The 21,111-nt window shown below is 45.7% G+C and overlaps 2 protein-coding genes across 2 annotated transcripts in view; both read right to left on the reverse strand.

Moving 5' to 3' along the window:
* The window catches only part of LOC127052581 (zinc finger protein 436-like), a 269,164-nt gene that overhangs the window by 99,962 nt on the left and 148,091 nt on the right, over window positions 1–21,111 (reverse strand). The gene's annotated exons all lie outside the window — the stretch shown is intronic.
* The window catches only part of LOC127052647 (zinc finger protein 707-like), an 80,922-nt gene continuing 79,923 nt past the window's right edge, over window positions 20,113–21,111 (reverse strand). The window contains exon 2 of the mRNA XM_050956532.1: window positions 20,113–20,437. Within this exon, the coding sequence (XP_050812489.1) occupies window positions 20,270–20,437 (168 nt within the window). The 3' untranslated portion in view covers window positions 20,113–20,269. The remainder of the gene's footprint in view (window positions 20,438–21,111) is intronic.

The following is a 21,111-nucleotide window of genomic DNA, read 5'->3' on the forward strand; positions in this document are numbered from 1 at the left end:
CTCCTTTCATACAGATGCCTGGGATTCTGCCTGACAATGTGTCCCTGAGGTCTCAGCCAAAATGCCCAGACAGGCAAACACTCTGGGCTCCTGAAGCCTCTGCCCCCCCACCTAGTGCCTATGGCTCATCCCTGACCCTTGCTGCTGCTCCTTGCTGTAGAAGGTTAAAGGAGCGGAGGCAGCGCAGGAGCCTTCTGGGGATGCAGATCTGAGGCTTTGGGAGAGACACATTGTCTGAGACATCAGGGCGCTGTAAACCATGCAGCCACCCCCTCAATCAGGGGCCTGTTCCAGCGCTGAGTCTGGGTTACTGTGATCCCTACCACACAGCAAGGTGCCCACTGTTCTGTATTTGGTTGTCATGGTTTTTGTTCCCATGGCAACTTAGTTAGATTATTAGGAATTTGTCCAGCCAGCTTCGGCCGGTTGGGTTAGCTCTGTGTCTGTAAATAAATGGTAGTTTTGTTAGCTGTCTGCTGTCTGGCCTGAAGTGATTTCTTCCTAAACCAGCTGCCCCCAAGAATATAACAAGTGGCGACGAGGATGGGATTCTGGTGCTGCTCCAGCAACATATGGAAGTAGAAGTCAAGGTACAGAAAGTGAAACTAAAAATCATGGCTACTCTGACCGGGCCACTGGAACCTTTTGATGAGAATATAGAGCAGTGGCCTGCGTATACTGAGTGTTTTGAGCTTTTTGTTATTGCAAATGACATTACAGAAGAGAAGAAGGTGCCCATATTCTTAAGTGTTGTAGGAGCTAAAACCTACTCCCTGCTACGCAGCTTACTATACCCTGTTAAGCCTGAGACTAAATCTTACAGTGACATGGTGGAAATCCTGGGGTCCCATTTTTCCCCAAAACCACTGGTAGTTAATGAAAGATATCGGTTCCACAAAAGAGACCATAAAGAAGATGAAAGAGTTGTGCAATTTGTAGCAATTTTAAAAAAGCTAGCAGAACACTGTGAATTTAAAGAGATGTTAAATGATGCCCTGCGTGACAGGTTAGTGTGTGGCCTCTACAGAGAAGCTATATGGAAGTGCCTACTAACAGAGGTTCAGCTTACATTTGTCAAAGTTAGAATCAGGACTCACAATTTGTCAGACCACTCTGTTTTATTAGCACAGCGCTCTGCCAATAACATTCAGAATATGTGAGCGGCCATGCAAGGCCAAAACAGTCTTATTTATACAGATAAAAGAGCGGGAATCAGACAAAGGAACAAAGAAAGCAAAACTGTAAAATTCACCTGGGGCACAGCATGCATATCCTACTTCCTTACTAACTCTTTATGGATCTGAGGCTAATACTTCACCAATTGCCCTTAAATGGTGCAATTGTTCTATGTGAATGTCTGTATTCCTGACACCTGGATTGCAGCATTCCAACAGTTTTTCTTAAAGGTACAGACAGCATTTCTTTAATCCTTTCTATTTTCACAATATAATTCATTCTACTTTCACAATCCCTCCTTTTGGTCAAGCGCACGCCATGACCAACAATTACTGGGTTCCACAAATTAACCGTTTCTTATCTTTTTGTTCATCAGTGATATTCAAAATCATTATATTAGCACTCTGTTTTGGGGCAGCCATCTGGGTGACACAATTCTGGATACAACAGATTAACTGAAAGCATACAAAAATCACTAAGATTTCAAACAGGATAGTTAGGGCTCCCTGAAACAACCAGTTTCCTATGCCAGAGAAATTGAACAGGTTACTTAGCCACTTCCATAAAGAACTCAGCTCTTCATGAGGAAGATATGCGATTTGTTCTAAGTGGCTGTAGCGATCTATTACCTTATTGGTATTGTATAAACATACAACATTGTTTTCCAGTGAGAGCACAGGTCCCTCCTTTGGCCGTGAGCACTATGTCCAATGCCTGACGGTTCTGGAGGGCCACCTGTCCGATCGCCTCTGTTTCCTTGGCCAGGGCTCTTAAACTTCTCTGGTTTTATTTGCCATTATTTAACTACTTAGGAGCCTTTTTGCCTGGTGTATTGCTCCCCCAAGTGGGGTAAAGGAACTGCCAATAGCCTCTTCCCAGGTGTCATTACTGTTCCATATTGTGTTAAACAGACAAGGTCCTCCAGTGAGGTCTGGGGAATTGAGTGGGATAGCCAGGACAGGAACACCAGTTTGAGAGTGGGCTGGGATGTGGCTGCAGACTCAGCATTTAGAAATAATAAGGATCTGAGCTATCCACACTTGCTGCTGGATAAAAGAATTGTCATTGTGTGCACCCCAGACCTTAAGATACCAGCAGCCGAGGAACAGGCGCTACCAGAGCTGCATGTTGGAGGCAAGGCCCTTCTGGTTCTGACAACCTCAACTGAGGGAACTGCACTCACAGTTTTATGTCCACCAGGCAGCAGGCGCTTGGCTCACTACTGCTTCTTCTTGGGCCTTGCTTTATGTAGTCATCTGCTTCTGGCAACCCTTACGAGAGCGTAGATTGTAAGGTATTGCAGGCTGTTCCTCTACGTCTTCTTCTGGAGTCAAAAAAATTGACTCTGCGTGGTCCTGAGGTGGTGATTGGTTCACTGGGGTCTGTGCATTCTTACACTGCGAAGCATGTATCCACTCTGAGATGCCAGACAGTTTAACAGCCGTCCCTTGACTCTGGCTGTAACAATGGCCTTCACACCTTATCTTTTCCTGATGCATACATTCCTCATTCACACAAATAGATTTGAGAATACAAACAGTAGTATTTTATATAGAACAAAAAAAGCATTGCAAATTAAACCTTGCTAAGTTTTACAATTGATAACTAAGACAATTTACATTGAGACCCAGGCCTTCAATGTTTCTCTAATTTACTTAACACAGACACAATAGAGAATCCTGTCTCTTACTACCTAAATCTTAAAACAAAGAGTTAGAGAGGGCCCAATTTGTAATGCATATGGGAAAACAGAATCCTATAGTCCCAGGGGGTCATTTCTTTCTGCTATTTAAAAATAGTGACTAGCAGGATGAAATCAAATTATACTTTAATTCTTATGGGATATTATAAAATCCTGCTCCTACATATCCCCCTTTTGACACTAAGATTATTAATCGCCAGTGTCACTTCTTATTTAGTCCACGTAATAGAAAATACTGGGAGGTGATTTGGGCCTGTGGCTTTAGCTTTACATACATTTGTTTTATTCACCAGCACATTTTAAACATTTCAATTAAACACATACAATGTAAAACCAAAAACAATTAGGGTAGTAATATTAGTATGCCAGTAGTTGTGGGAGACCATCCAGAAAATGTTATACCAATGGTAAGCTGTTATGCTTTTATGCAGTGGCAATTTTTAACATGTCTCCATTTGCGTGTATAATATGAACAGTTCAGTTTTCCACATTTTTGTTTTTATTTTTTTTAGGAGCCATGTTACCTTTTTACCTTTTAACAGATGATTGGTAACTGTTTGCCATTTAATGCCAAGGTTGATAGAGAATTCAGCTAAATCAGTGCTTACAGTAAGCGGAGACTCTTTTGTTGTTGTTGTTGTGGCAAATAGTAAATGTGATTATTGGTAAACACAGTACTTACATTACATTTACATTTGTCTTCTGGTGGGTTGCTAGCACTTTTTAAACACTTTTCCCCAAGAATTAACACATACACATAGTCCATTATACAGTACTTTGGATTATCTGAAAGACAAAAAGAACAGTTTTCTACCCCTTTTGGGGTGGCATTGATTATTGCTTAAAGATTTCATTCTTTTACAAATACCCTTCCTGACTGCAGGCAAAACAGAGGAATTACCCCCATATTTTCCTGTGGTGTTTTTTTTTTTTTTTTTTTTTTTTTTTTAAAGGCAGGCCAGGTTTTAATGGCTTCTACATTTTAAGGGTTATGCAAAAAGTATTTCACTGTTTAGTTATTAAATTCATGAGGTGGTGTACCTCAAGTTTTGCCTCTTATATAGCAGACCAAGTTTGTAATGTTTTCCCTGCTGTGTTAAGCTTTAAGTTTATTCACAGGTAATAGCTGAGAAGCATCATTACCATATTACTTTAAAGGATTTTTCCAAAAATCATACACACTACAAGTTGTTACAGGGGTACTCACTAACATTAAAGTTATTTTAATGTTTAATATTAACAGTAACATTAGCATCAAATTAATTAAAGGTATCTTGTTATACCATGCCTTTTATGTAGGCAGTTTGTTTGCTGACCAGGTATGTTCTTTATTTGCAGCTTCATTTGTGCTGGCAGTTTTCACCTTTCTTTATCAGTTAGGTAATTTGCATCAACACAGGCTAGGCTTTTGGATTCAAAGCCATCAGCAGAGCTCAGAGACTCTGTTTTAACACACAGGGATCTGAAAAAGAAAACACAGCCTATTGTGGCTCTTTTTGGAGCCCTAATAGGATTTTAATTCAGCAGCATGTTTCATTTGCATTTTTTTTTACATCCCTTTCTACAATATACGCTGCACATGTCCTACGGAAAATGCACATTCTTTCTATACTATAACTTTTCAAAAACATTAGCCATATTAATTTTTACATAAGGTATAACTTTGTTTTGTTTTTACAGAGTTTTCATGTACTTTTATTAAAGTGACAGTCTGATTACACATAGTCATTTTAAGGCTCAGTGTTTTTAACATTGCTTCTTTTTGTTTTGTGCACCTCACCTCTGCTGTTGCTTCAGAGGGTCACTGTTAACTTCTTATTCTGTCATTACAGCTCTTATCTGCTATTGTTACAAAAAAAAAAAAAAAACAAACCAAACAAACAAAAAGACTCCAGAATCTCTACCTATTCTCCTGATTCTGACTGCCCTATTGCAGCCATGACTTGGTCTTTATTTAAAAACATTTTAATTTTTGTAAAGAATCAAGTTACCCCTTAAGGGTTAAATGCTAAATCCCAAAGCCAAACAACACTAATTACCTGTGTCTTGCAAAAAGGTCTGTCAGTTTTGCAACTTTGAATCAAAGAGTCAAATGAATTTTTAGTGGCATTAAAAACAAAAACAAAATCAATTTATCTTACACCTACAAAACAGTAGTTTTACAAACCAGATGTGTTGGTTTAGATTCTTAGAACTTTACATACACAGACAAATAGATACATACACATTTTCTTTTCCTTAACATTTTTTTTTTACACTGCTTTGTTTTTGCATAGCTGTATATATATATAAGGATTATTTACAGGCACTCTTCTGGAAAAGGGTCCATTTTCCCTTCAGAATGTCTGCAAGGAAACCAAGAATTCTCTCTCTTTAACATGGTCCTTTTTAACATTTTCCACAAAGTTTAACTGCTTAATTCTCTCCAGCCTCTATAGTTAACTTTTCACTCTCTTTTCTTAAATCACTTGTTTGTGTTCCAAAATGACACCTTTATCACCTTAGATTTCACCCTTTTAAGTATTGTTCCAGGGGTTCATGCCTGCACTTACTACTTTTTTTACTCCTGACACTATTCCCTTAGGGCTTTCAACCTGTTTCTTTTCTGTTGCTTGCCTGCTTGTCTGGGCCCGATCCTGCTTTTTTCAATGAACCGTTTGTGAATGATATTGTGGTCATTTCACAATTTTGAAAGAAATGTTCAAGGAAAGGGACCAGGAAGGGTGGGGGCTAGTTGAGGAGCTCCCCCCGCCCCGAGCCTTGCTGAATTGGTAGTGGGACACTATAAAGAATCAGTTTCTGAGGCAGACAACAAAGGGGAACAGAACAAGGGACTTTTTGTCCTTTTTACAATGAGATGGGAGTATGAAGGGGTTTGGATCGATCCGGGGTTTGGAGAATGGGGTAAAGGGGAGCGCTCGGTCTAGTGGTGGGAGAGGAGGCTTTTAATAAAGCTTTTAACTTATTATTTGAATAAGTGAGAGGCCAGTTTTGATTTTGTCCACCTATGATTTGCCTCTTCCCACCACTGCATGAAACAATTAACCTCTCCTTTAGCCAATTTAGTTTTAGGTTGGCCGAGTTTGTCCTTTAAGACGTCCACTCAGTCTTTGTTCCAAGATTTTAACAGTGGCCACTGAGTTTTGGGATCCACCTGAGTTAGCCTAGACCATTTTCCCAGAAATTTACAGGAGTCTTGACCCTTTTTACAGGAGTCTGGACCCATCCTAAATACATAAAATGAGCCGGCGTTCATTTAGGGAACTGTCCCGACTTAGACCTCTGGTTACCAGTACAGGAGGACTTTCACACACCAATCACACAAGAAGGAAATTCAGGTTCGTCAGAGCGATGCCTGCTGCAACACATAAAAGGAGCCCACAGGCTACTGCCTCAATTGCCCTTGCTTTCACACTAAAGGTTTTACCCAAGGTGTGGTGCGGCTGCAATTGTGCAGATTTCACTCACTCAGACCGCGGGGACAGGAACCCCTTGGTCGGCCGATCCCCAGACAGAGACGGCACCCAGACTCAAACACTCCACAAGAGGACAGATAGACACAGAGACAGGACAGTCCTCAGTCCGGACAAAACACAGAAATAATTACCTGACCAGATTCCTGATGTCAGATCCCAGGATCCCTACCAGAACAGAGTGGGAACCAACAGGTTCGATGGCGTAGACCTCACTGTGGCTGTGCGCCTTTCCGCTCTAGTGGGGGACCGCTTGGGCCAAATGCCCAGGTGCCGGCTGCCACGGTCATCCCACAAAAACAGTCAGGAATCACACAGCCCCAGTGAAGACGTTTGCCATCTCGGTGGAACCTCCAAATTGTCAAAGTTAGAATCAGGACTCACAATTTGTCAGACCACTCTGTTTTATTAGCACAGCGCTCTGCCAATAACATTCAGAATATGTGAGCGGCCATGCAAGGCCAAAACAGTCTTATTTATACAGATAAAAGAGCGGGAATCAGACAAAGGAACAAAGAAAGCAAAACTGTAAAATTCACCTGGGGCACAGCATGCATATCCTACTTCCTTACTAACTCTTTATGGATCTGAGGCTAATACTTCACCAATTGCCCTTAAATGGTGCAATTGTTCTATGTGAATGTCTGTATTCCTGACACCTAGATTGCAGCATTCCAACAGTTTTTCTTAAAGGTACAGACAGCATTTCTTTAATCCTTTCTATTTTCACAATATAATTCATTCTACTTTCACACATTACAGAAGGATGTTGATTTTGCTGTGTCCATGGAACTGGATACAAGGGAGGTGCAATACATCGGTGCATCCCCTAGGCTGCAAAAAGTGTCACAAGAACCTACCCACAAAACTGTGCAGAGTCAGGAACGTTACCGCTGTGGTAAGCCGGGTCACCAGGCATCAGAATGCTGGTGTAAGGACCTGGTGTGTCGACACTGTGGCAAAAAGGGACACATTGAGTGTGCCTGTAAACAAAAGAACAAGAGGCCTGCGGTCTGGCCGACAAAAAGAGTAACCCTGCATACCCTAGAACAGACCCAGGATGATCAAGGTGACACCTCATCGCAAGCGGAAGTGCCACTGCATGTTTTTTCTTTGGCGGTGGGCTCACGTGAATACGGGGTAACCCTGTTATTGGATGGCAAATCTATACGCATGGAACTGGACACCGGTGCAGCCATCTCGCTGGTCTCCGAAACTGTGTATAAAGAAAACCTACAGCATCTTTCACTTAAGGCAACAAAAACTGTTCTGAAGACGTATACGGGAGAAGCTGTGCCCATGTTGGTCACTATTGATGTTAAGGTGGAGCTCAATGGACTGGCTGCTAAATTGCCACTGTTTGTGGTGAGAGGTAACTACCCAGCCTTAATGGGTAGGTCTTGGCTTGGGCAGGTTCAGCTGACCTGGGCAGAAGTGCACCGGATGACTAAAGAAGAAACCAGTCTAACCCCTATACTAAGGAAACATGCTGCTGTTTTTGGAGATGATTTGGGAAGTATGAAGGGAATCACTGTGACATTGAACATTAAACCTGATAGTCCACCAAAATATCTGAAAGCCTGTACTGTGCCATATGCCATCAGGACAAAAGTCGAAACAGACCTGGAGCGCCTGGTCACCAATGGAGTCCTAACACCAGTTACCCATAGTTCATGGGCCTCTCCTATCGTTCCAATACTGAAGAAAGATGGCTCTCTCCGGATTTGCGGTGATTTTAAAGTCACTGTCAACCCAGTGTTGTGTGCAGAGCAATACCCTCTTCCCTGCATAGATGACCTCTTCGCAGGCCTGGCTTGAATACAAAGGTTCAGTAAGATTGATCTGAGTCAAGCATATTTACAGATGCATGTCGATTACAAGTCCTAAGATATGTTGACTATTGTGACTCATAAGGGGCTTTATCTATACTGTCGCCTACCCTTCAAAATAATTTCTGCTCCCGCCCTGTTCCAGAGGGCTATGGACCAGATCTTGTGAGGCTTGTCAGGAGTTCAGTGCTATCTGGATGATATCCTGGTCATTGGAAGGAATGAAGGGGATCAAAGAATTTAGAGGCTACCCTACAAAGACTGGAAGAGTATGGCCTACGAGTTCGCAAAGACAAGTGTGAATTCTTCAAGCTCTCTGTTGAATATTTGGGACACATCATTGATTCTGCAGGTTTTCATAAGCCCCCTGCAAAAGTTAAAGCTATGGTAGAGGCTCCCCCACCTTGAAATGTAAGCCAACTTCACTCGTTTCTAGGACTACTGTACTGTTATGGAAAGTTCATCTCAGAGTTAGCCACACTGCTAAAACCACTTCATGAGCTCCTGGGGCAGAACAAGGCCTGGAAGTGGACTGAAGCCTGTGATGTTGCATTTAGCAATGCTAAGGATACACTGCTAAATTCTGAAGTTCTAACGCACTTTGATCCATCCTTACCCCTATATTATATATATTATAGAAGTCTCTATAATGCAGTCCACTATTGCAGAGAATACTGTCCAAAAACTACGGGGACTCTTTAGTCGTTTTGGTCTCCCAGAACAACTTGTGAGCCACAATGGACTGCAGTTCGTCTCTCAGGAGTTTCAAAATTTTATGAAGGCAAATGGGATACACAACATCACGTCAGCACCATATCGTCCATCTACCAATGGATTAGCTGAAAGATTTGTGCAGACAATGAAACACGCTTTGAAATCAGCAAGAGGACAACACTCCATTCAAAAGCGTCTGGATACCTTCTTACTTTCCTACAGAAACACACCTCATGCTACCACCCAGGCATCCCCGGCCTTTCTAATGATCGAACGACTGCTGCGCACTTGCTTTGATCTGCTGAAACCTTCTGAACCCTGACAAATTGTGCAATATCAGCAGCAACTTCAAGTCATCAGACGTGCACCCAGAGTAAAAGACTGAACCTTTAGCCCGGGACAGCCAGTTTTGGCTCGGAATTATACTTCTGGAGCTAAATGGGTCCCTGCCACGATCATCACTCAAACAGGACCTGTTTTCTACACAGTTCCGACTGCAGAGAATCTTACCTGGTGGCGACATGTAGATCAGCTGTTGCGAGATCATGCCAGTCCTCAGACACATCTGCAGTTGCGTGGTGTGACTTCACCTCTTCTGGTCAGACACTGACTCACGAATCACCTATTCCTGACTGTTCTCCTCCCTTACTGCCAGTGGCTGAGATACCCCTTTGCCCAGCATGAGCTGATACCACCTCCTCACCTGTTCATGCTGCAGACCCTAAGCCCATGGTACTTTTGGGTGCAACAACACCAGCAGTTTGCCGTAATCCACCTAGAGACAGAAGGCCTCCTCATCGGCTGGATCTTTAGCTAGAGTGAACCCACAGTTATGGGACAAAATAATCCCCGGGGTTTAGCCTGGAATGGAGGCAGTCTACCCTCCTTCTCTAGTCTAGTATCAGAGGGGTAGCCATGTTAGTCTGGATCTGTAAAAGCAGAAAAGAATCCTGTGGCACCTTATAGACTAAAAGACGTTTTGGAGCATGAGCTTTCATGGGTGAATACCCACTTCGTCAGATGCATGTAGTGGAAAGTTCCAGGGGCAGGTATATGTATGCGGGCAAGCTAGAAATAATGAGGCAGTTCAATCAGGGAGGATGAAGCCCTGTTCTAGCAGTTGAGGTGTAAAAGCAAGGGAGGAGAAACTGGTTTTGTAATTGGCAAGCCATTCACAGTCTTTGTTTAATCCTGAGCTGATGGTGTCAAATTTGCAGATGAACTGAAGCTCAGCAGTTCTCTGCTGTACCCAGCAGCCTCCTACTGCAAGACAAAGCCAAGAAAGAAACCAGCAGGACTCCACTGGCCATCACATACAGTCCCCAGCTAAAACCTCTCCGACGCATCATCAGGGATCTACAACCCATCCTGGACAATGATCGCACACTTTCACAGGCCTTGGGTGGCAGGCCAGTTCTCGCTCACAGGCAACCTGCCAACCTGAAACATATTCTCACCAGTAACCGCACACTGCTCCATAGTAACTCTAGCTCAGGAACCAATCCATGCAACAAACCTCAATGCCAACTCTGCCCACATATCTACACCAGTGACACCATCACAGGACCTAACCAGATCAGCCACACCATCACTGGTTCATTCACCTGCCATCATATGCCAGCAATGCCCCTCTGCTATGTACATAGGCCAAACTGGACAGTCGCTACAGAAAAGGGTGAACGGACACAAATCAGATATTAGGAATGACAATATACAAAAACCTGTAGGAATGCACTTCAACCTCCCTGGCCACACTATAGCAGACCTTAAGGTGGCCATCCTGCAGCAAAAAAACTTCAGGACCAGACTTCAAAGAGAAACTGCTGAGCTTCAGTTCATCTGCAAATTTGACTCCATCAGCTCAGGATTAAACAAAGACTGTGAATGGCTTGCCAATTACAAAACCAGTTTCTCCTCCCTTGGTTTTCACACCTCAACTGCTAGAACAGGGCCTCATCCTCCCTGATTGAACTGCCTCATTTAGCTTGCCTGCATATATATACCTGCCCCTGAAACTTTCCACTACATGCATCTGACGAAGTGGGTATTCACCCACGAAAGCTTATGCTCCAAAACGTCTGTTAGTCTATAAGGTGCCACAGGATTCTTTGTTGCCTCTAGTCTAGTGTGTGTTTTATTTAGGGGAGGTGTTCTTATTAGCGGGGGAGGAAAATATTGTGTATTTGGTTGTCATGGCTTTTATTCCTATGGCAACTGAGTTAGATTATTAGGGGATAGCCCAGCCAGCTTCAGCCTGTTAGGCGAGCTCTGTGTCTGTAAATAAATGGTAGTTTTGTTACCTGTCTGCCGTCTGGCCTCAAGTGATTTCTTCCTAAACTTGCTGCCCCCAAGGATATAACACCAACCCAGCGTGGCTTCTCCTCCTCTTCCCCAGCTTGGTGCTTCTCCCCCTCCCTCCCCCAGCTGCAGCTCCTGCAGGGGCCCAGGGCTTCTCCTCCCCCGTCCCTTCCCCAGCGTGGCTCCAGTCCAGTCCAGGGCTTCTGCTCCCCGACTCGGGGGGAGGAGAAGCTCGGCTTCTCTCCCCTCCCCCGCCCCTTCTGCCACTATCTGGAGCTTCCTCTTCCCCTAACCTTCCACTGCCCCCAGCCCCAGCCTAGCTGGGCTCCCTGGGGCACCTGATGCTGCTGTGGCAGAAGCCGATCCTGGCGTGCAGGGATCAGTGATTCATGAGGATGCCATGGCAGAGCCATCAGCCCGAGGTGTGCGGGACAGCCCAGGGAAGCAGGGCGGGCTGTGCTGCTGCTGGCCCCGCACCCCCGCCCACCCCGACCCCTGAGGCTGTTTGGGGGGGACTCACTCAGCCCCCGCAGGAGCAGGGAGGGGGAAGCAGCTGACCTAACATCCCACTGCCCCCAGAGCCCCGCCCCCAGGAGCTGCCCCACCCCTTGCCTGTGCCAGAGCCCCTCCCCCAGGAGCTGCCCCGCCCATTGCCTGTGCCACAGCCTTACCCCAAGGCAGTGCCAGAGCCCCGCCCCCAGGCTCTGGGCTTTGTTCTCCTGCCTCCTTCTTCCCAGTACCACCCACTCCCAGCTGCTCCCTCCCTGTGTCTGCAAACACTGCCCCGGGCGGGTCGCTGGGGCTGACTCTGCTGGCTGAAGTAGCCTCCATCTCTGCTCACCTCGGGGGGAGAGGAGGGACGAAGAGAGGAGATGGTCCCAGGGCGTGAAAGCAAAATTAGGGGGCAGGGAAAGGAGGACGGTTTGGAAAGGTGGGTTTTTTGCGGGGCGGGGGGTGAGCCAGAGGGAGTCAGAAGAAGTTGGGCAGCAGAGGCTCATGGAAATTGAGGGGAACCTCCTGGGTGTCCCAGTGTTGGCCAAGGATTGTACAGCACCTAGTGCAATGTGGGGTCCTGATCTCAGTCATGGTCTGTGCAGCACCTGGGAGCCCTGATGTCTATTTCCTGATCACAGGTACTGGGAACGGACAGAGGGAAAACCTCAGCACCTGAAGGGTTAATGCAGCCCTGTGTGCAATCCCTGCTGGGTGGTGCTGCTGCTCTCATGAGGGGTTGGCTTAGTAGACCAACAGCACAATCCCAGTCCCATGTGGTCTAGTGATCTGGATTTCTGGTTTTCACCCAGGTGGCCTGGGGTTCAATTCCCAGTGTGGGAATAGTGCAGAGCTTTTGCTCAGAGGGGAGGAAGGGCAAGGCAGAGGGATCCTAGAAGCATGGCATTTGGACAGTGTCGGGAGGGGATCCCAGAAGTGGGGATGGAGGGCAGAGGTCTGAGGGGAGATCAGGGATGGATCCCAACATTGCGGAAAGTGAGCAGCATGGAGAGCCCAGGCCTGGCATGGGGACGGGGAAGAGTGACTCTGTCCTTCTAAACTCAGCACTGGCAGACTAGGCAGGCTTGGAAGAATTACTTATTTGTTAGTAAATGTCAATTTCTGTGTAAACACACAACCCAATGGCAAAATATTTCCATTGATAATCATCAAAATTGACAGATGGGCAAAGTAAGAAACATGCTGCTTGAGAATTTATTCTGTTCTAATCCTATAGGGGTCCCTTCTACATTAGATGCCACCATGTGTGTGTTTCATTTCCCTCCCCATTTTCACACAGAGACACAATTTCCTTTGCATGGATCCCTGAACAGTAAAAACTTCCAGTGTCACTTGTCTGAGCAAGGGCATTCAATTCCACTGAAACCTTCTCTCCTGCAATGGCAATGGTCAAACAGAGGGGACGTGGCCACCTTCACCCCTGGCAGTGAGATATTCCCTCTCCTCTTTCTTCAAGCTGCTGCTGTTATTCCATGAATCATCAAGGATAGAATAAAAAGCTGAGTTTACTCCAGGAAGAGGAAAGAAAGGAGCCACCAACTCCTTGAAAAATCTCAGTGCCCAGAGAATACCTGCCACTGTTATTGGTATCCGTGATGTGTTGGTAGCTTGTTTATTTACACTGAGGATTGAGTCCTACTTTGTGCACCATGTTTGAGAATGAAAATCCTAAACCACCCTTTGAAATAACGACTGCAGCAGGACATGTTTATGTCCCTCTCCCAAAGTAGACAGACAGATGGAGAAATGCCATGAGTCCAGGGTAATACTTCACTACAGTTTTACCATTTCCACTGGCTAAATTCCCTCTCAACCTTCTGGGCTCCTAGAGCAGGGCACAGAGCCTGAGCCGAGATACGTACAATGCAACTTCACAGACCAAGTCGCATGACCCTGATTAATCTGACATGGGCCAGCCGTGGTGTTTCACTGCACTGTAGATGTATGCTAATGTTATGTCTACACTGTGATTAAAACACGCAGGGCACCTGTCTCAAAGCCCGGCCAGCTGACTCGGGGTTATGGGGCTTGGGCTGCAAGACTATAACATTACAGTGCAGACAGATGGGCTTGAGCCCAACCTCAGAGACCCCAGGAGGGTGAGGGTTTCTGAACCCAGGCTTCAGCGTGCACACAAATATCTGCACCACAGTTTTTAGCCCCTCAGCATTAGCTCCATGAGCCCCAGTCAGATGACACAGGCCAGCCATGCTGCCATCTTTATCCTAGCAGAGATGGACTCTACGGGTACATCTCTATTGCAATGTCAGCCCAGATGTGGCACGCTGTGCTCAGAGTAGCACCTTGAAGCCCCATATTCACCACTCTCATATAATGATGATACGGTTTGTACAAAGTCTGCCTGGTGAGGTATCATTTCAAAAGTCTTGATCTGTTGAACATTAATATTGTGTTGGTCTGTGTGTGTAGCATTGGCTGGGAAGTTATGAAATTTGCTCTGTGTGTGTTACTGAGATATGTTATGAGGTTGGGAAATGCCCACCACCAGCCTTTCAGGTGTGACAATGGAGGAACCAGACTCGCTGCTGACCCATGAAAGTGATCCACACTCCCAAGGACTATCCCAGGAACCGTGTACAATGCAGACTTCTCCGAGATAACACAGCAACACTGGGCACTGCTTGACTCACATCCCAGCAAAGGAGCTTTCTAGAAAGTTGGAAGGAACTATGAAAGAGGGGTAGAGACATCATGATTTGGCCTCTCTCCCCACAACTCAACAGCTGGAAACACACCTGGATGACAAAACTGATTCAGAAATCAGAAGAGAATAATAATAATGCATTCAAACCAAAGTCCTCAAACAGACTAGTATTGGTTTTTCAGCAGAAAATTTTCAGTTTGGGGGATTTTCTTTTCCCAGTCAGACTTTGCCAAGGGAAGCAGAGAGAAAATGTTTGAGTTGCCTCCTTCAGAACAGCTTGGCCTAGACACTAGCTCTGGTTCACTGTTGAGGCCTTGCTCAGGATGAGAGTATTTTAAGAATTTGGGCAGGTCCCAGGGTGTTTGGGGGAGATTATGAGGATGTTACCTTTTGAGAGAAAAGCTTAGAAATACAGGACTAGAAAAAAACATTTTAGAAATGTGGGATTTAGACATTTTATTTACAGCAATGGGGGGGTCTGAATTTCTCAGAAGGTTTTTGTTTGTAGGAAGCAACATTGCTAGAGCTGTTATTGTACCAAAGGGGGAGATGGTTGTCTATAAAGGAGGGGTGAAGACCAAATGCCTCCAATGAGAATGGGATTCAAACCCATGCGAGCAGAGCACAATGGATTAGCAGTTCATCACCTTAACCACTCGGTCACCTCACCTGAGCTGTCAGGAAATGGACAGGAAGAGAAATTTAAGGCCAGCAGAGATAGGGATATGATGGCGTTTTTAAATACTAAGTGTAAGCAGGGGCTGAATGAGCTCCCCACTCACATCTAGTGAGGAACTGGGGGAAAGACTTCAGGAACAGACCCTGTTTGCATAGACACACCTACTCTGCCTAGGTATGCAGCATGATGGGGTCGCTTTCCCAAAATGACCAGTTTGGGATGGTGGTGGGTTACAAATCACTTTAGGATTGAGTGGAATGAAATGTTATTCTCCTTCCTGTTTGAGTGAAGGGCAGCAGAACATACCAATTGCGTCCTGATGGAGGGGTAGGCACCTCAGGGCCTGAGCCAGCCCCTATGAAGGGCAGGGAGGGAGCACTACTCAGCAGCACTCTGTCCCAGCTCTTCCCCAACCCCACCCTCAGCCTGAGACTCTGGCTCCCAGCCCAGCGTCGACCCCTTTACCACTGTCCACACCCCTCTCCCCAGCAAGCAACAGTCCCACTCCCAGCCCCAGTTCTCCACTGTGGCTTCTGAGGGGCCACAGCCATGGATAAGAGGGCACAGTGTGAAATGTTTGGGGACCACTGGTTTAGGGTGACATCCTCAATCACTTCTCTGCCACCACGGGCAGCCCAGAACCCTTTGAATACTGGCAGCAGCTGAGATTTAAAGGGCTCAGAGATCCCTGCGGCTGCAGGCAGCCCAGAGCCCTTTCAATCCCAGCCACAGCTAAAGCGGATGGAGTGAGGCTGGGATTTCAAAGGCTTAGTCTCCTCTCAGCAACAGCTCTGGGCCCTTTAAATCTCTGCCCCAGCCCCACAAAGCTCCGGGTTCCCCCAGCCACCGATCCCCAGGCCCTTTAATTTGACTCTGAGGGCTCCCAGGCACCTCTTCAGCTGGGAGCCCCTGGTTGATTTAAAATCAAGTATCACCAAGCCACCCTCAACCTTCCTTTTTGACCCACAGCTGTTTTGGTGGGGCGGTGCCGGGGAAGGAGGGTTTGTTTCTGCAGGGCTGGGCGGGGTATTTCCACCGGCCGGGAAGTCCTGAGGTGGGGGTGGTTCCGCAGGGCCGGGAGGTTTCCGCCCTTAGCTGTTTTCTTTATAGTAAAGTGGCCCTCGCCGCTTTACGAGTTGTGCAGGCAGGCTGACGCCCTTCGCTGGGCCTTTCGCTTGTGTGGATTCTCTGATGGGTAATAAGGTTTGAACTGCGATTGAAGGTTTTCCCACACTCACGGCATTCGTAGGGCCTGTCTCCTGTGTGGTTTCTCTGACGGGTAATAAGGTTTGAGCTGTGATTGAAGGTTTTCCCACACTCACAGCATTCGTAGGGCCTCTCCCTTGTGTGGATTCTCTGATGCCTAATAAGGGCTAATCTGTTACTGAAGTATTTCCCACACTCACGGCATTCATAGGGCCTCTCCCCTGTGTGGATTCTCTGATGACTAATAAGGACTGATCTGTTACTGAAGCGTTTCCCACACTCACAGCATTCATAGGGCCGCTCCCCTGTGTGGATTCTCTGATGCCGAATAAGGGATGATCGTTGAGTGAAGATTTTTCCACACTCATGGCATTCATAGGGCCTCTCCCCTGTGTGGATTCTCTGATGTTGAGAAAGGCCTGATCTGTAAGTGAAGTTTTTCCCACACTCAGCATATGTATTTTTTTGCTTTTCCCTGCAGATTTCCTCCTGTATTCTGGTTTCCTTAAGGCCCTTCTGAGTTCCCTGACAGGAAATAAATTTATCCATTTTCTCACCTGGCTGGTTTCCCTGCTCTTTTTCTGGTCTGTGCTGAACCTCACAGGATCTTCCCTGCTCGTGACTGCTGGACACATTCCTTTTCATTCTTTGCGATAGTGCTCTGTGTTTATCCACTTGCTCAACATTTCCCTGCTGAGAATTCTGCTCCTCTTTCTCACATGTCATTGCGTCACCTGCTGTGATAGAGACAGAAACTTCAAACAGGGATGGAAAGAGGAAGGCCAAACCAAAACAAGTGCTGGAGAGAGGTCAAATAAAAATCAGGAACTCAGCTCCCCCCAACAGGAGAGAGGAGGGGATCAATTCAGCCTTCACATCCCATCCAGCTTCGCAGGGGGAAGGGAGAAAGCTACTGCCCGGTGTCTGCTAGGATCTATAGGAAGCCTTGAGCTATATTTACCCTGCCGATGCGACCCCTGCTACGGACAATAATGAATTGAGAGACTTCCCAAGGCCTTTGTAGGGCATCCCAGATGTTTCCTTCAGGCACTTACAGATTCTGAGTTGGTTTAATGTTTCCTCATCTGTGCAGGGAGATCTCAGAATCTCTCTTTCCTCTGAACTCCGCAGCTCTGGGACCCATGGCTCTTCCCCTTGTTCCAGCTGGGAGATCACATCACGTTGGAAAACCAGAAACCCTGCTCAGATGAAAGAAAACAAAGGAGTACAGTTGATTTCATAAAACTTAATCATTAAAAACATTCTATTAATTTATCTTCAGTGCTTAGTGTGACCTGGTGTGCCTGGGGCAGTCCTCACTGAAAATGACAAGGTCAGAGCAGGCTGAAAAAGGGAGAGCAGATGCTCCCCAAACTGGTGGTTAACACTGAAGTTAAACTCACTGACCAGTCACAAACTGTGCTTCTGATCCCACACACTGGTTAACGAGACTCTGAAAAAAGAAATCACATGGCTCCCTTTATTGCATGACAGTTTTCTGACTCCTAATCAGCAACTAGGTCCCGTACAGTGAGAGTTATTTAAAAACTCTGCTCACTGTGATACAGCATGGCCAGAGGACAGCAGGAGAGTGATCCTAATTGGATCCAGGAAGTGGGTGGGTGGAAGGTCAGCCACATTACCCAGTCACTATAGGTTTGGATCTCATCCAAAATACCATGCTGACAGCCAATCCTTTAGCAGTTAAACTAAATGTTTAGAAGAAAGAACGAATGAAAGAATGAAGTTAAATTCCATCCTTCCAGACTATTCTTTAGCATCTAAACTAAAGGTTTAAACGAAAGAAGGACAGAAAGAAGTAAAATGGAAAAGCAGTCAGATACATTCCAAAATGGATATATCAGGTTCTTAGCAGTATTGGTGAGTTGCTGGCTTGAAAGTCTGTCTGGAACGCATCCACAGCTTGGATGGGTCATTCAGTCCTTTGTTCCAGGGTTCAATTTGTAGAGAAGTTGCTCCAGAGGTAGGAAGGGGGATTGAAGACAAGATGGAGATGATGCAGCTGCACTTTATATTCCTTTTGCCATGTGGCTTGTACTTCCTGTGTCCCAAACACAAGCTTCACAGCACATGGCATGGAAAAGCTTTGGAGGTTTCATTACACAAGCATACCCCAGCATGTCTTGCTGACTCAATAGGTGTAACCCCTTGGTCCATGGGCTCATTGTACAGCTGATAACCCTCAATGGGTCATCAAACAGGCTAAGCAATGTTGATGCCATTATGTCTGGGGGTGTCACCCAGAAACACTGCACAAGTCTGGAAATACAGATGTACCCTACATATCTGTAACTCACAGTACAAAGGTGATAGAAACATAGAAACAAAATTATCATACTTGGCAAATCATAACATTTTCATTGCCACTTTACATGGCATACCTAGCATGATTCATTGCAATTTTATCAGATTATATTATTTTATTATTAATACCAAAGGGTCTCACAATTTCATGCAGTCTCACACTTGCTAAACTAGTGAATTCCCAGGACCAGTTTCCCAGGTCCTTGAAGATGCCAAACATTGTGCTTATGAGGGATTGAAATACCCACATATCTGCTGGGAACACACACACAGACACTGTGTCAGTCTATACCCCTGTGTTCACTCTGCTAGAAAATTATGATCAATTTTGTACCCAGTATGGCTTCTGAGGTATCATTAGAAAACACGTAACCTACTGAATATTATCCTCCTGTTAAAATGTGTAGTAACAGTGTATGTAAAAATTGTGAGATTTTACAGTATGATATTACTGAAAAAGTTTCAGTTCTGGGGAACACCCACAGACCAGTTCCTCAGAGACAGCAAGGCAAACAGCTGGTCAAACAGCCATTCTCCTGCAGGGGGAAGGTGTGAAGACATTAAAGGCTGGTCTACACTACGGGGGGAAATCGATCTTAGATACGCAACTTCAGCTACGTGAATAACGTAGCTGAAGTAGTATATCTAAGATCAGATTACTCACCCATCCTCACCACGCTGGATCGAAGTACGTGGCTCCCCCTGTCGAATCCGCAGCTCGGTTGGGGTTGGTGGAGTTCCAGAATCGACATAAGCGCGCTCGGGGATCTATATATGGAGTCTAGATGAGACACAATATATCTATCCCCGATCAATCAATTTTAACCCGTCTATACGGTGGGTAGTCCAGACGTAGCCTTACATTCCATCACAGGGACCTATTAAGGCTGTTGTGTAAAACAACCACAGGATTGATTTTGAATCAGCTCAGCCTGAGGCTCTTTTCTTGGTTACAAGGACGCAGGGGGCGACAGCTATTGGAATACTGTCCCCGAGCTAAAAATCACACAAGCATTTTACAACTTAAAACCACAAACAATGACACATACGTTGCATGTTAATTTCCTTATTTGGAATATATTGCAAAATATGATGCAGGTCAAAAGCAAGCTGAACGATCAGTTTTCCATATTTGGCCTTTCCTGTTATTTTTATTACACCTGGCTATATGGGAGCAAGACTCTCCATGTCTCAAGAAATGTCACTACCAACCTAGGCCATTTTCACATGCTAGGGTACAATCTAGATCAGTGAGGAGTTGTGTCATCTGTAATCCTGGGTGAGATTCAGTGTTCTGCTGCTGGAGCTGCCCTGTCTGGATCTCCCAGCCAGCGTTCAAGGACGCACTGAGTGTCTGTATGATAAGTAACCCTGGACTGGCAGCTCTGATTCCAGCCGCCTGCTTGTTACACCCCAAGCACATTCTGGTTTGGGTAGAGAAGGCTCAGGGTTTGAGAGAAGGCTGGGGGTAGGAAGCTTCTGTTCATTATGATGGACCTAACCCCAAGTTTTACTTGAGTAAAGAGGAGATATTTGACATTGTGTGATACTGCTCCTGTGCTCTGTTCCCAAAGTGTTCTGCAGCAGAGGAGGGTCTCCGGTAGTATGTGTGTCACTGGCCTATTGGGGTGATGCTGAAACAGGACAGGGTACAGATGGCATTGTGGGGGTGGCATGAACCTTCACTCTTCATTTCCCCTTCCAAGAACAGAAGGGACAGGAATCCTTACCCAGCAAGACCATCGTCTCAAAGTTCTCCTGCATGACATCCCTGTAGAGGGCTTTCTGAGTGGGGTCCAGCAGAGTCCCCTCTTCCCTGGAGAAATACACAGCCACCTCCTCGAAGGTCACCGGCCCCTGAAAGAGTAAGAGTCCAACACTCAGTACCTGCTGACCCACTCACAACCCCACTAGTCACGCAACAGCAGCACCAAGGAAATGGAAGCTCCGGGAGGCACATGTTAACAGAGTCCCACCCCACCTTGCTTACAGCAGCCAGGAGGCATCAGAAGGTAGAAAGACAGAACCTTTGTGTCTCCCAGCTGACAGATAGAAGCAGGGTCTTCACATTTATCACATAGCTACTAGCCAGAGCTAAATATAGGAGATGGGGCTGTCTCTGGACCCTGTTAGTGGCTCCCTGGTAGGAATCCCAGCACTCTTCAAATAAAATATATGGAAGAAAGGGGAAGTCAATAGTAAAGAATAGAAGTTAGAAGGTCAGAATTGTAGTGCCCATTAACAAAGGTTTAGAGAAAATAGAGCCTATCAAACTAATGAGATATCCTTATTGGATGAGATCAAAAGTTTGGTTGCAGCTAATAGTATTGATATAATATACCTATACTTCTGTAAGGGACATGACTTGATCACCACAATATTTTTACTAAAAAAACTAGAATGATACAAAATAAACACGGCATACATTAAATAGATTAAAATCTCTGATAGTAAATGGGGAACCATGGTCGAGTGGATTTCTTTCTAGCAGGTTCCTGCAGGGATTGGTTCTTGGTCCTGTGCTATTTAAC

Source organism: Gopherus flavomarginatus, chromosome 5 (genome assembly GCF_025201925.1).
Source record: "Gopherus flavomarginatus isolate rGopFla2 chromosome 5, rGopFla2.mat.asm, whole genome shotgun sequence".
Taxonomy (NCBI): Eukaryota; Metazoa; Chordata; order Testudines; family Testudinidae; genus Gopherus; species Gopherus flavomarginatus.